The sequence below is a fragment of the Colius striatus genome, chromosome 4, assembly GCF_028858725.1.
Source record: "Colius striatus isolate bColStr4 chromosome 4, bColStr4.1.hap1, whole genome shotgun sequence".
Lineage (NCBI taxonomy): Eukaryota > Metazoa > Chordata > Aves > Coliiformes > Coliidae > Colius > Colius striatus.
In genome coordinates this window covers 56,172,968-56,188,726 of record NC_084762.1, presented here as the reverse complement: position 1 = coordinate 56,188,726, position 15,759 = coordinate 56,172,968, and the positions used below count along the sequence as shown (strand labels likewise).

General features: G+C 37.4%; 1 protein-coding gene across 1 annotated transcript in view; it reads left to right on the top strand.

Moving 5' to 3' along the window:
• Positions 1–15,554, top strand: part of ATP6V1H (ATPase H+ transporting V1 subunit H) — a 45,771-nt gene extending 30,217 nt beyond the window's left edge. Inside the window, exons 12-14 of the mRNA XM_061995143.1 lie at positions 502–603; positions 4,605–4,718; positions 15,209–15,554. Of these exons, the coding sequence (XP_061851127.1) occupies positions 502–603; positions 4,605–4,718; positions 15,209–15,269 (277 nt within the window). The 3' untranslated portion in view covers positions 15,270–15,554. The remainder of the gene's footprint in view (positions 1–501; positions 604–4,604; positions 4,719–15,208) is intronic.
• Positions 15,555–15,759: the final 205 nt, after the last annotated feature.

Here is a 15,759-nt window from a genome sequence, read left to right as displayed (position 1 = left end):
TTGATGATCTTGAACTGAGAGCAGTTCATAATTGCACAAGACCAAGGAACTATGTGCTGCTTTGCACTCAACTGTTAGAGTGCCTTTTGATTTCTAAATGACTCTGTGTAACAGTGTTCTGCATAAAATTCTGCCCTTTTTGTCCTTCTGTCCTATGGCTTATCTTGCACTCAAAACTGTTGGCCTTGAAGCTAATGGGTAAAACAAGAAACATTTTGTAAATTCTGGTTATAGATATTCAGAGTTGTGTCTCTCTAAACTCACTCTAGTGAATGCTCTTAATAATTCTGTTAATTAGGACAAGATCTCCATTGTTTTAATTGCAGCCGCTGATTTGGAAAAAATGCTATTCTAGCTTTGCTAAAGCATTTTTAGAATTATAGATCTGTAAAGCATTTTTATGAGTGCAGGCTTTGTTATTTTAAGTTATCAGTGATTTAAAAAAAACAAAGAATGCACCAAACCAAACTTGACACTGATGCTTTTCAAATCCTTTCCTAGAATACTGACAAAACTACTGGAGGTTTCTGATGACCCACAAGTGCTGGCTGTAGCTGCTCATGATGTGGGAGAATACGTGCGACACTATCCCCGTGGGAAACGGTAAGAAAAATGCCAATATGTTGGTACTCGAGAGACTAGCTATATATTTTGCCTTGGGCTTTTTTACTTATTTATATTAAAATTTGCTACACAGGGATTGCAGTTTGTGCTTGAGTTTAACTCACTGGGAAGATTTGAAAACAAACTAGGTCAGATGAGAAAATATATACTAGATCTTTGACTTGATATGTTTTAGTGTCTCTTAAGAGTGAAGGGAACCTATGTCTAAAAAACTCCTCAATAAGTTATTTAGGCTAAAGCAGAAGACATGTACCACAGGAATTGAGAAGAGCTAACAAGAATTTAGTCATCATATCATTCTTATCCTCTGTTGTAGTTCTATATTGTCCAATAGGACAATACTTAATGGGACTATATATTATACTTAAAGGTCTTATACCCTGTTGTAGCTCCGTATTGTCCAATAGGACAATACTTAATGGACTTAATGGTAGGGATGAACTATTTAAAAAATGATTAAGTGTATTTTGTGACTCAGGACCACTGAGAAGATTTTTCTCACTATTGCTTTTTAATTTCAGTGATGTTAGCACAGATTCGGTTATCACTCTTCTATTTTATCTTTTTTTAGCTACGCTAATACCCATCTTGGTGAAAGTGTTAATTTATATTGAGTATTTGGAAGGGAGTTAAGATATCCTCCTGTTGCCTGACAGAGCTGAAGGCCTAATACTTGTTGCTTCTGCTTTGAGCTGTCCTTTAGAACCATTTTATTAGGCATTTGACATGGTCTTTAAACAGCTTGCGAACATCTACCCAAATGTGACATAATACTTGGGGTTATATAGGCATGTAGTTGCAGGCCTGAAGCTATGAAGTCGGATGAACGGATAAACAGGACGTGTTTTTGTCATTGGGAAAATGCTGCTGCTTGGACCAGAGCTCTGTTCCCCTCCCAGGCTATTAAACCTATTGAGAAGTGCATCAGCCTTCAGAAGCACTGATCATCAGCAAATAAGTGTCCTAGATACTATTCTGACCTACATTCTCATGTCAAATTCCAATACCTTAGCTGCTTTCTGCTTAAGAACTTGGCTTATTTTAACTTTCTGTTCTGATGAACATACTAAAATGCCTCAATCTCTTTATTTTAAAGAATTTCCTTTGTAATCCAACGTGTTCTTACTAAATTCTTACTAAATATGACTTCAGCAGTTTTAAGACTAAAAGCTCAAAATAATAATTGTCCATTTCCTACCATGATGGTTTTTGGTGTATTATCGTTTACTGCTCCCGCGCCTGGTTAGCGTTTTACACTCTCATTGCATGACTCATTTGGAGAATGGATACTATTAGTTGGCTTAAAAGAATAAGAAAATTCAAATGTCTTAAATACTTTTGTTTCCTTAAAATATTCAGCTCTTAACTGTTTTGTCCTTCAGTCCTTAAAAATTGCAGAGGTGAATTAGAACTTACAGAGTCTTGAGTTTATCCCCTGTCCACTGTGGAGACCTAGCATTACAGTTGTTGCTAACCTTTCCCTTTGTCTGACAAAAGAAATTTTTTGTTAAATCCAATACTGTATTTTGCTTGTCTGTTCTCTGATATTGTCAGCTTAAATAATTTAATCTTGCCTTGAAAATTGCACAGTGTGCCAAGTTTTCAAGGCAATAGTACCATAGGTGCTGTAATGAGGCTCACCAACATGCATTTTCTGACAATGTAACAGCAGAAGTAAAGTATGGCATTGGCGTTTCCTGTCTCTGAAAAGAATTGCAGGCTAAGCATCAGCCTCTGGTACAACTTCCATGTGGCCCAAGGATTATTGCTATGTAAAGTCAACACTTTCAGTCACCTGAATGGGTAAAACATGGGTTTTACTTTTTACACCTAAAATTTCTTTTGCCTTCATCTTCCATTTCCTTCCTGTTTCACCCATTAAATGGGTCATGTTAAAATCTGGCTCTTCAGCATCCGGAAGCTTGTCTGAATTGCCATAGTGCACTGTAATTAAAGGGAACAGTCCTTCAGATGTGCACTGAGCTCTACTACTGCTGTAAAGTAAGCAGAAGTTGAGGCAAAGCTAAACATAACTAAAAGTAGTTGTTTTGAGCAGGTTTGGAACTTGAAGAAGCAGAATTGACTGTGAACCTTCCTCACGGTTGCTTACCTTTGTCAAAACGCCTGGCTGGCAAATGATTTGTACCAGTAGCCAGTGTTATGCAAGAGTGGTGACGCTGTTCCTTAACTCTTCATATCCTCAGCCATAATTTCAGTGATGTACTGTCATAAGAAATACTGTATTACCATTTGTGATTATAGGATTTTAATTGTAAGAATTGTTTTGATTATTACATGTTCCTAGTGTTAGAAAGCTTTTGAGTTTAATGCCTTTTTTACCTAATTTCAATTCCTGCAAATTCAGTCTTCAAAGTCAGTTCTGTAATGAGGAAAAAATACTTGTTTGTGTTTCATAGTATTTTCTTTTTGTGCAGTGTTTTGTATTTAACCTACGACTAAAAATATGAGGCAATGTAAGGCAGGCATGAAGGTTTCTTTTTTTTAATCTGTTGTTACTACTAACTTCTTGAATTCTTGACGAGGATTTTCCAGCTTAAAACAGTTTCACGTTTCTGAATGTGTTCCTGTCACGTGAAGCATCCTTAAATGTTTTAATAGTGTTGGGAAATAATATTCCCTGTGATCTCCAGGATGGTTTTGATTGAGATGTAAAATGAAATGGGAAATCCTGTTTTACATTTCCACGCTACATCTTTATACTTGTACTTCAGTTTACAAAAACGTGTTGTGTTGTGTAGCAGTAATGCATTAATTTCGCCATGAAAAGAATGGTAAGAAAAGCAGATAGCTAAAGCAAGCTTAAAATGGCAGGATAGCATTGGGTTAAGAGTAGTACAGTTGTTAGAATCATAGAATGGTAGGGGTTGGAAGGGACCTTTAGAGACCATCTAGTCCAACCCCCCTGCAGAAGCAGGTCCACCTAGATCAGGTGACACAGGAACATGTCCACGTAGGTCTTGACCTCCAAGGAAGGAGACTCCACAACCTCCTTGGGCAACCTGATCCAGTGCTTCCTCACCTTCACAGTGAAAGAATGTTAGCCTCTTCAGAGGATATTGTGCTTAACTACTTACTGACCTGTGAGAGAACTGACGTAAAAAACATATCCAAGTCATCAAGTAATTGGTTTATATATTCCTTGCAAATTCTCTCCAAACTTTCTTTGTTATGACAGACAGAAACACTTCGTGCAGAGAGTCATCTGCATGGTGATACTTTCAGGTTTTAAGTGTGTTGCCTTCTGTTTTTTAAGAAATGTGGGATTTGGTGTAGCTGTTAAAAAGCTGTGGCTCACTACTGCAATGAACTTCATAGTGAAAGATGCAGCTCAAGTGTGTACTTTTTCCAGAAGTCATAACTTAGCAGCCAGTTCTACATCTTGTGAAAGAATAGCTGTGGCTCTAGTTGAGTTTGAAAGGCAAAAAGCACTATGAGGAGTACCAGGTGGGTGGTTTAATAGCTGTTGGTTTGATTATAAGCATTTTTTTCTGGATTAGGCAGTGCTGAGCTGGATTGGGGCTTTATTCTTGCAAAAAATGGAGTGACCTGGTTATCATCAAGTTATGGAAGGGAGAGCACTACCACCTTCTAAATAATAGTGCTGTATCCTACCAATCTGGTTCTTTGGCAAGCAGGGTAATGCAAATAACGCCTCTGAAAAGGGCTTCCTTCTTGATTGTTATTGATTTCAAAATTTATAGATCTAGGTAGTGTATGGCAAACAGGAGCCCATTACAAACACTTTCTGATTTTGTGAATTCTTAAAAAAAAATAAATCCTCTCAAATAGGTAGTATGAAATCTGCATCTGTAACATGGCAAATAAGATGTATATGTTAGCAAATAAATACCTTGAATAAAATAAATAGTAAACGACTTAACCTGTTGTGCCCTGAACATGTATTGTTTGGATAGATACCCAGAAGCTGAAGTAATGTCAAAAAACCTGCTCTTTTTCAGAGTGATTGAACAACTTGGTGGTAAACAGCTGGTGATGAACCACATGCACCATGAAGACCAACAAGTTCGTTATAATGCACTACTGGCTGTGCAGAAGCTGATGGTTCACAACTGGTATGTGAAGATTATTTAACACACTACTGACAGTAGGAAGTACTGGGCATGGAGAGAGGATTCGAAACAGTAGATTTCTGTAAGGGAGGAATAACTTTTTTTTTCGTAAGGCTGAAGTTGTTAAATGATAGAGCAATATAATGCTGATAGAGAAGATCTTATCTACTTTTTCTATATATTTTCATGGCAATAGGATTGAGTACCTTCACCTTACACGATTGCATGTCACATGAGTAATTTGCTTGAAGAGTATATTTTAACTTACATGAACTGCTTAACATTCATTATGAGCTGTAATTTAGACTTGCACTTGTTCAAGTACTTAATTGAAGTTGGTTTGCAAAGTGCATGCCCAACCATTCTTATGCATTGTTCTTGGCTCTTAAGTCCTTTCCCTCATTCTACACTGTTAGTTTTCTGTTGCCATTTTAAGGGGTTCAAGTACAACTTTTCATTATCTTCTGGAGTAATAAGCTTACAGGCTGGTTAGTTAGATAAAGTTGAAAGTCACTTGCTGGCATCTCTTTCAGCTGAGAGTGGAATTTGAAGTGAGGTGTTTCTTTTTTACATTACTTGTTGACTAGTTCTCTAATAAAGCTCCAAAGCCCCTTAAGTCCTGGTGTGTTCTTTGTTTAGTCACAGAGGTTGCTGGTGGACGATTCTGCCTTTCCAACAGAGCACAGGAAGTTTATAGTGAAGGACTAGAGGGCTGAAGTTCTGAAAACTTCAGTGTTGATGTAACAACTTTGTATAACTTGCCAAATTATTTAGGTATGCTAGGCATAAAGCAAGGAGAGTTAAAAATGCTAATGAGGAATTCTTAATCAGATTCCTAATTATGATTCACCAAGGCTTATATTTAAAATTTGGCTTTGCCTTAGATAAAATACAACATTACAACTAAGTATGTTTGAACATAGATGTTGAGATACAAACAACTAATTTAATTTTGAACTTAAACAACCTTTTATTTCTGAAAAGCTTGGTGCTTGGGAAGTACTCAACTTCTGTCAGTTTTCTTGCTTCTTACACAATGTGATCTTTTTTAAAAGGCTGAATAGTGATGATGCTAATGGTGTGAAGGTGATAGTGCTAGGGGGAACAAGGTCTATCAAACACATTCTGACAGGTTTTTTAAATCATTTGCTGTAGAAGACAGGCTATCAAGACTGACATAAATCTCCTGTACCCTCTCCCTCCAGTGTATCTTATGTAAAATAAAAGCTAGTTTCCCCCTTTTCTGAAGCATATGGGTTTTAATTCTCATATGTGTTACATTCATTTTATCTTGCTTCTCCCTTCTCTCATACTGTGGGAACTCTTCTACAGCACAGAAACACACATTTAAATAACCTACTATGACAAATCCACAGTTAATATTTTCCACCTGTTAGGAGGACTTCGGTAGCTGACATTGAATTTCTATGTAGACATGGAGACTAAACATGTGATCATAATTTGGAATCTGAACTGTAGATCACACTCCACCCTGCTCTTCAGTTTGGTAATATGCTTCTTTTCTGACTGTGCTGTGGTGATGTATTTGAAGCATTCTGAGTATTATAAACTTGGCTGTAGCTAAATAGAGACTACAGCATGGAAGGTTTAGTTACTTAATTTACCTTCTGCAGGGGTACCGGGTCTTATTTCACTTGTGTTCTGATGTCTTGAAAATCTTGTAGTAAAAATATAAAAGTCTATTTCTAGCACAAAGAATTAAGCTTTCCTGGATGCCTAACCTGGCTTTTTTCTCTTTTTCAACTGAAGCATACTAATTTGAAAAAGTCACATTTGTTCATATAGATTTTTCTGGCTTTTTTTTTTTAATGGCATGAACATTTCTGTGCCTACTTTTCCCAGTGTGTGAATCTTTAGACTGCAAGATTGCAATTACATCTAGTTTCAGATCTTCAGAGGTGTAAATAAGAGGAATCTGTTTAAGTTAGTGCCATTTTCAGATTTGTATTGTCATCTCTGTAGGAAATACGTTCTTGTTTAATTCTTATTGGAACAACCCTCTGGGACACATTATCCTTGGCATGTATTATCCAAAGTAGTGTTGCCCTTGGAATGGACATCAAGTAGCTTGAGCTAAGGAAATGACACGTCGTTTATATGTGGGAAGCTAGATCTGTCTTTGCATAGATCTGGCTTTTGATGTGTGTCAAGAGATCTCCTGTTTCATAGTTTTTGTGGGGAAAAGAGAGAGCAACTTTCTATGACTGCTGCATGGTACAGTTCAAGTGCCTACTTATTTAGCTTTGCTTTATCATAAGATAGATTACTCAGCAGCTTCACAATTTTGCTCACTTAGCTCTTCAGAGCTGGGGAAACAATAAACATTTCCCCCCTTACTTTTATGTGTTTTGGAATTCCAGTTAGTTCACTCAAACCAATTTATTTTTTCCCTTTAATGTATTCGTCATGGAACAACTCTGCGTTTCTGTCTGTAACACATACCTGACAGAGGTTGTCAGGCTCTTCCTTAATCTGGAGGCTAATGGAAAGAAGGACTGGAAAATAAAGGATTGCTCTGTCAGGCTGAGGCTTAGTGCAAATGCTCTGCCTGGAGTGATAACTTCTCGTACCCGAAGAAAGGAGTGTCCTGGGGCAGCTGAACTGGCATTCTGCTTAAAAGACAGCTGCATCATTAGACCTCTAATAACTCAACTTGGAAACAATTAACTCCTAAGTAATTTGAATAATTCATTAAGGGCTGCTCAACTGGCTGTTCCTTAGAGGGTTTTAAGTCAGTGATAAATGGGGGGAAATCAGACTGTCAAGCATTCTGTTAAATGGTGAAGCTAGGCTGGCAAGTGCAGTAACTGCTGTCAGCTTTTCAGATGAGGTAAGTTCAGGTGAAGTATTCCAGCTACATTTGCATGTTAAATGCTCATGCACTTGATAGAAGCAGGAAGCAAAGGTATCTTTTTAGCATCAATTAATGTCTTCAAAAGGTAATTTATCCTGTGTTTTAATCTCACTTGAAGCACCCCATGCTGATGCTAAAAACCTGTTATTGACAGATGGAGGAGTCTGTCGATGATGGTGCAGATGTTTTTGTGTGTCCTGTTCAATTTGTGCTTTAACTATATATGAGAAAGATAATCACCTTATTCCTTATCTTTGCTGGTGTTCAGAGGCAATACCCAACTTCACTATTTTAGTATTAGGAACTGCTTTTAGGAACCTAGTGCTGGTTGTGTAGTGCTGGTTTTTAATGCTGTGGACTTAAAAATAGTTGTTTCATTAAGGTTTAACAAGGGCAAGTGCAGAGTCCTGCATCTGGGAAGGAACAACCCCATGCACCAGTACAGGCTGGGGATGAAACTGCTGAAGAGCAGCTCTGCAAAGAGAGACCTGGGAGTCTGGTGAGCAGCAAACTAACCATGAGCCAGGAATGTGCCCTCGTGGCCAAGAAAGCCAATGGCATCCTGGGATGCATCAAGAAGAGTGTGGCCAGCAGATCGAGGGAGATTCTGCTCCCACTCTACTCTGCCCTGGTGAGGATTCCTGTGTCCAGTTCTGGGCTCCTCAGCTCAAGAGGGACAGGGAACTTGTGGAGAGAGTCCAGTGCAGGGCCAGAAAGATGATCAGGGGACTGGAGCATCTTCCTTATGAGGAGAGGCTGTGGGAACTGGGGCTGTTTACTCTGGAGAAGAGGAGACTGAGGGGGAATCTCATTAAATGAGGTTGAGGCATCCCTTTTTTTCTGTTGTATCTGGTGACAGGTCAAGGAGTAATAGAAAGATGCTGAAAACAAAAATGTTCTGTTTAAAAATAAGGAAAAACTATTTCACTGTTGAGGTGAGGGAGCCCTGGCACAGGCTGCCCAGGGAGATTGTGCAGTCTCCTTCCTTGGAAGTTTTCAAAACCAGCCTGGACACATTCCTGGGGGACCTGCTTTAGCAGGGGATTTCGACTAGATGATCTCTAAAAGTCCCTTCCAACCTTACCATTCTGTGATTAAATTCTAAACTGACAGCACTTCCTGGATTTCTTTTAAAGTGATGTAAGTACATTAACAGCTACAGATAAAGCACAAGCTTTTCATGTGCTTCCCAGTAGAATGTTTTACTGAACTTTAGGGACGGGATGTTATGGCTTAAAGCACCTACAGTTAGAAGCCTAAGCTCCTTCTGTACACAACAGAAAGAAGCAAGTTGTTTGTTTTTTTTAGGGCAGTGCAGAGCAGCTTCAGTGTCTGAAGTCAAGCGGGTAGAATAACCTAACTTTAAGATCTGTGAACCTATAGTCGCCTAGCTTCGTTCTGAAGGAGTTAATTCTGACCTTTTATTACTTTACTAAAATAAGAGGTAGATGAAGAATTAGGTGAATTCTAGATACTTTTCATTTAATTTGTAATTTATTTATGACCTTACTGGTTATGTAGAACCTAGTGCACTAGTTTCCACCACTTGCTTGTCTTCTAGTCAGGTTAGGCGCAGGAAGGTTTGCTGATAACTTCTGTGGTAAGTGCAGCATTAATATCTCTTTTGCTCTGTCAGCAGCAGTGCTCTTGGGAGTTGGGGACCAGAGGCCAGAAACCAAAGAGAATTGTTACATTATCTAGTCTAGCTGACACAACCGGAGTTGGATCATGTGTGCTCTTTGTTCATACAAATGTAAAGTAAAATGTGATTGCTTAACCTCTGTAGCTCAAATGTTTTTTTAAGTATTCATGCAAGTGCTACTGAATCCATAGTGGATCTGATTGCAAACTTGTTTGTTTCCTCTGGCTCAGCAGAACTTGCTCACAGCATCCTTTGCCAGTTGCTCCCATAGACTAAACTACTGGACTGTGTTGCACCACCTTTCTGCTTATGCTGTAGTGGTGAGCTGCTGTTAGGGTGCAATTGCATTATAGCTCTGGGCTCAGGTGTCATGCCTTCCATTTGCAGGATCTTTTGACCTGTGCAGGCTGTAAACTTTTAATAGTCTGCCTTTAAATAGGCAGACGTTTAGAGTAAACTTTTATTCAATGAATTGATACTAACATGGAGAGTTTGAGTACGTTGGTGATGCTAAACAGTGGGAGTTTGGATGCATTGTTGATGCATAATCAAGTATGATATTGGAAGTAAAATTAATAAATGGCATACTGAATGAAGCAATAAATTCAGGTAAGTTTTGAATATGCAGTACACTCATATATGATGTTCAGAGTGCACATCCCAGAGAAAATTACTTGCTTTTGATCTTTTAAAATGACTAGTTAGGCAGAGAAACATGAAAAAAATCTGAAACTGCCTAGGATTTGCAGTATGCTAATTTAGAAGCTGTTGTTGAGAATAGAACTCTTATTGTTCTGTAGTATTAGCACTGAATATTCAGCATTTGTCAGTGTTTTTCTTTGGTATAAATTTTATTCTTGAAAGCCTATGTATCTCCTAAGATAGCTTCTGTACTTTTATTTGAACATGAACAGTTCTTCATCTTTATGTGCTATGTGGAAAAACGTGTCACCAAAGAAGTAACTTTTTGTTAGTTTCACTTCTGATTAGTGTTATTGTAAAGATCTGATTTCCGGATAGGAAAGTTCAGTTACACTGATCTATGCGAGTCATTCTGAAGTATTCCTTGCAAACTCAAAGCTCTTAAGTGTTGAAAGCATTTTGCTTTCTCTTATTTGCAGCAAATAAATCTTCTGATGAAATATAAACCCACTTTCAAACCAAGTTGCATGGTTTAGTCAAGTTGGTTCTTTTTAATTCACAGAATGGCTCCATGTGTTAGCTCATAATGCATCTTATAAGTGAAAAATGACTTATATCTTTTCTCCCTTATAGAAAGGCATATATTGAATTTCATAGTTTTTATTTTCTTTTAAAATCTAGGGAAATGCTTGGGTCATAGCCTTGTAATAGAGCTCATTGACCTACTGTTTCTTCATAGCTTGTATGTGAAGTTGTGAACTGGAAGTCTAGAATTACTCTTCCAAAAAATGTAGCACTTTTCCTAAGTGACCTTTAAGCTTTTGTTGTGGTGGCTGTGACACTTATGTCTCAGCTTGAGGGTGTCAGTATTTCTCATGGCCAACAAAACTAATTAAACGGAATGAAGCAAAAAATTGGAATAAGGATTTGAGATACAACAAATAAATGTATTCACCTCTAAGTTCCCTTGTCTTCTTGGGAAAAGTATTTGTATACTGCAGAAAATGTGTATTTAAAGATAGGCCTGAAAAAGGGGAAATTGTTAGTGTGGTTGGAATCTCATTTGGTTATTCTAATAAAAAAAGAAAATATTATTTTGCAAATGGAAATTGCTTATGCCTCACTATCAGACTTTTGAATGAACAAGGAAGTGAGAAAATGTTGGGGTTTGAAGTTTTGTTGATCTGAGCTTTGGTTGAAGAATAGAGGTTTTAGTAGTTACTCTCAAATGATGTACTACTACAGTTGCCCGTTTTGAAGTGTTTCTGCAGCACAGAGTCAATACTTTGTATTCTCATAAATTTATACCGAATCAGTTGTTTCATGTTTTAATGCAGTTAACCATAAATTGTCTAGACCAGCTTCATCTGATGTGTAATAAGGATGGGTTTATGTTGAAGGTAGTCAGAACTTTTATGAAGGCCTTTCTGTTCCAGTGTGAGGAAAACAGTCAAAGTGGAACTTCTTATTCCAAAGAGCTAAACTCGCAAATTTGAACTTCCAAGGTACTTGGGCTTTTGCTCAATGAACTTTATATCTTGATTATTCATACTACAGAACAAATTACCTTCTTCTTGTATGTTGCATGATTTCTAGTGTGAATTCCATAGGAACTCTTGCAAGGTACCTCATAAATATCCAGTCACCTCTGCAGTCCCAGCACGTGGAGTATACCAAAATGATGTGCTTAATTGTAAATCTATTTTTGTGGGAGAACATAAGACTTTTGAAGATGCTTATTGACTTGAGAATGCACTATTAAACCTGTGGTAACTGTCCTTCCCTTTTCTTTAAAGTGATTAAGGTATGAAACATTATATGTAAACATGTTCAAAATTACCGGACTACTTGTACATAAAATTTCATTCCCCTTCATACCCTTATATGATTTAAAAGAAAAATCCGCCTTATGTCACGGCTGATGTATTTGTGTTGGGAAAATATTGACTACTTCTGTCTGACTTTTGAAGTAGTGTATACAATAATACAATGCCTACTCAAGAGTGCTTTCTGAAAGAATGGGTGACTGAATTTGTTGTTGGTCAAGAGAATATTTTGCTCTTTTTCCACAACTTTGTACTTGGACTTAGTACATCTTGCAGAATGCATATTGAGTAATGCTCTGCAGATCTACTTGGCCTGATTAGAAGGGAAAAATGGTAAGCATTGTGTATTGAAAGACAATGGGTATGTAGGTCTCAAAGCTCAGCTGTGCCAAATGTTAGCAGGTTATGCTTTGTCTTAGTCTATAATATGAGCTTATCAGGCATGCATGAATCTCTGACAGTAGTGGCCACACTCATGTACTTTTTCTTCAAAGTTTAACCATCTTAGAAACTTGATGTGCTTCTCAAAAAAAACCAATGACAATGCTTTTGTTATGATAAAGGTGGCCTTTTTCTAAAGTAACAAAGACAGGACTAACAAAATAAGTTTAAAATAGGGTGACATGGTCCAATTCATGGATATATAGCTTGTAATTTTAAGAATCAAGTCTAATACCTCATTACTTTCCATTGTAGTGTGCATCTGTAATATGTCAGATGCTGTTTTGAATACTTTGTGAAGTGATTTGTTAGCCTGGTAACAAGGTCAATCCTCCTTTCATCATACCTGCTCCTGTAGGGCAGTGTGTTGAATGCTTGCATTCTTAGGGTAATTTTAATTTTGTGAGGTAAATAGTAAATCTAAGATCCTAGTTTTTCTTTTCTTCTAGATTTAACTAAGTAACAGTGCAGGATAAGTAAATCTTAGACACTTGATTTGTAATAGCATGGGGATGGACACCTATATCTAACTTATGTGTGAAGATTGAAACTTAAAGTGCTGCTAAACTACAAGTGTCCTTGTAGTGTGTATTTTTACAGAGGGCGAACAGGGGCCTATGGAAGCTACTCCTGGTAGCTTGATTTTCAGTGGAAGATGGGAGGAAGAAGTGATTGAAGGCCTGGCAGAGTAACCTCCCAGTCTGTTCTTCTAAGGCTGCACATGAGAGATTCATGTTAAGGAGCTGTCTAAATCTCTCTTACTGATCCTTCTCATCATCTGGCATAGGCTATACAAGAACTTGTCCTGGGTTAACCAATGACACTCAGTTGGAAGTGATAACCAGATATAAAATTAGCAGGTGGGATGAAGTTTTTGCATTTTGGTGGTCACTAAAGAAGTGATGGTGTAGGAGCAGTATGGGTTTTTTGTCTGGGTTTGCATCATGGTGGTGTAAAGCAGCAACTGCAGATACTCATTTTGTATGGAGAAACAGATGAGTTTTTCCTTGTCCTTGGACTTTAACCTCACTCCTGCAAATGAATGATAGAAATAAAAGCTTTTATAGGGAAGATATGATACTGTTTTATCTACTGCATGTCCTTAGAAGTTGAATGTATGTATGAAGGCACTAAGTACCTACAAAATACATTACTGCTCTGTGTTCTCAGAGGTTTGTGCTGAATACACTACGCTATGGTTGGATTTTAGTAAACCTTGAGCATGCATCTGAACCAATGTAACTATACAATAGTGTTGTACTGTTACAGATTATTAGCTTGATTTTCCTGCTGCAAAATAATTGCACGGGAATTTCACATTCCAAATGGTTCACATGTGCTTTAAGGGTAAATAAACTTTGCAGGTTTTTGATGCTGTGAGCAGAGTCATGTTGTATGCACCAACCGTTGCTTGCTTTCAAGGCTGAGTGTCAGAGAAGAAATACTAGAATCAGTACATACATATTGGCATGAAACAAAAAAGCTACTGAGGGTGCAGAAGGAGATTTAGTGACTTTGGAAGCCCTGTTATAGTTGCTGGCTGTGTTTTTGGATGGCTCTTAAATTTTGGTTTTTTGGTGGCACAATTTTGAGTCCTGCAAATCCATAAGTGAGCCACTCACATCCTTCTTTGCCATCAAGAATCTCTATTTCAAGACTTATTAATCTACTTATTATGATCAAGAGTAACAACTTTTGAGTGTAACCCAATCATTAAAATACTGTGATCCTGCAGCAACACCTGATAAAGCTGTGAAGGAAGGTGCTAAACCACAACATTTGGCTCAGCATACAAATTACACGTTATTTTCTTTGCTAATGGAGTTTGAAGTTAACGTGATGCTTTATAGGAGTTTGACTTTTCCAGATGCTTAACTGTAAAATTGAGAAAAGTGCTGTTGGGTGGTACAGTTGCAGTGCTAAACCTCATTGTGTGATAGGAATTGTAACGCGTAGGGAGTAGCTTTTCAATGGGACACTAAATTGAAAGCTAGTTTTTGAAATGTGTGGTAAGAACAGATCTATTTTGGTTTTATTTCAAATCAAAAGCGCATTCTCTTGAGTTATTTTGTTGGGTTTTTTTTTTAAAGACTTAATCCTGAACATAATTTCCCTGAACTGCTTCTGATGTTTGCCCTGTGTAGGCGGAAATACCTATGTAGTGAGAGAAACTGTGGTGCTAAGTGTACAATCAGCAATGGAAAAAGAATGCCTACGTTTCACAAGTCCTCAAATCTCTCTTTCAACTAATACAGTGGTACAAGTATTGAGATTTTTTTTCTGTAACAGGCAAGAAACCAGATAATACTAAAGGCTTCTTTCAGCTTTGCGGTTCTGTGAAGTGCTGAGCTGCTTTCACAGGAAACAGTGAGGAATGAGAGTGTTCTGTGGAAAACACTGCACAATTTTTACGAATTTACATGTTCAGATTTCTTTTTTTTGAAATTTAGAATTTTAGATTGCTACTCAAGGCAGATGCTCAGAATTTGGGGTGTGTTTGTTCCAGTCTTGGGGAGACAAGTGTAAAATAAGTGACTTGGTGCACAGGTGAGGAAAACATTTTAAAGAAAGTGGTCTTGGCCATTTCTTTCTTCGGCTTGAACATAGTTCTTTAGTCAGTGTCTATTTCACTAGCTTATGGGTTAAATTGCCAGTATGTTGTGAGTTAATGCAACTGGATAATGGGAAGAGATCTTTTTAAATACTTTGCTGCAACTTCTAATATGTGTATTCAGCAACCAAAATCTGTGAGCTTCACAGGTGTTTGTAACAATTGGAATATTCACACTGTGAGTTTCTTGGTTTTTTGTTTTTTGTTTTTTTTTTTCTTTTTCCAGACAGTTTTGTTGATGTTTGGCTTGTACCTTATTTTCAGAGTAGTAAATGATGGATACCTAAAGCTTAGGTACTCTTATAGTACTCCAGTTCACTATTGACAGTGGACATTGTTTGAAGGAATAATTCTAAATTAAAAGCTCTTTCCTTTTTCTCAACTTTATACTTCCCACCTCTGTCCTACTTCCCACTCTCCAGAATGTTTCTCAATTTAATTTTTATTGTATTTCAGGGAATACCTTGGAAAGCAATTGCAGTCAGAACAACCTCAAACGACCACCACACGGAGCTGAACATGTACGTCAGTTCATGCTTATAACTACAGTATGTGTGTCTTGAAATTTATAGCAAGGAAATACTGAAATTACATGTTCATTGCCTGCTACTAGCACATAAATTTTCCAGCTTTCCTCTAGTGTTGTTGCTTTAGTAAAAATTTGTTCAACTAGTTCTAATGATTTATGCCTATTATCTTCTTGTTATATTCTAAATGTTTATGAGGAAATGTGGCTAATGTATTGCGTTTGTTTTATGTATTTATTCTCATAATAAAGGATGTTATTAAAGGGTATTCATTCTATGTTATAATTGGCCTAGAAAGATCATTCTCTTCTTTTAATGGGTTACAGTATTGTCTCTTTCCAAGAAAAACAAGTCTTCAGGCAAATTAATAAAACTTTGTGTTGGGTTTCATGAAGCTGTTTGCTTTTCAGGGGTGTGGGAGAGATTGGGGTTTTTTGGGTAACACAGACAGGGCTACAGTCCTGGCCCCTGTAAGCAGTT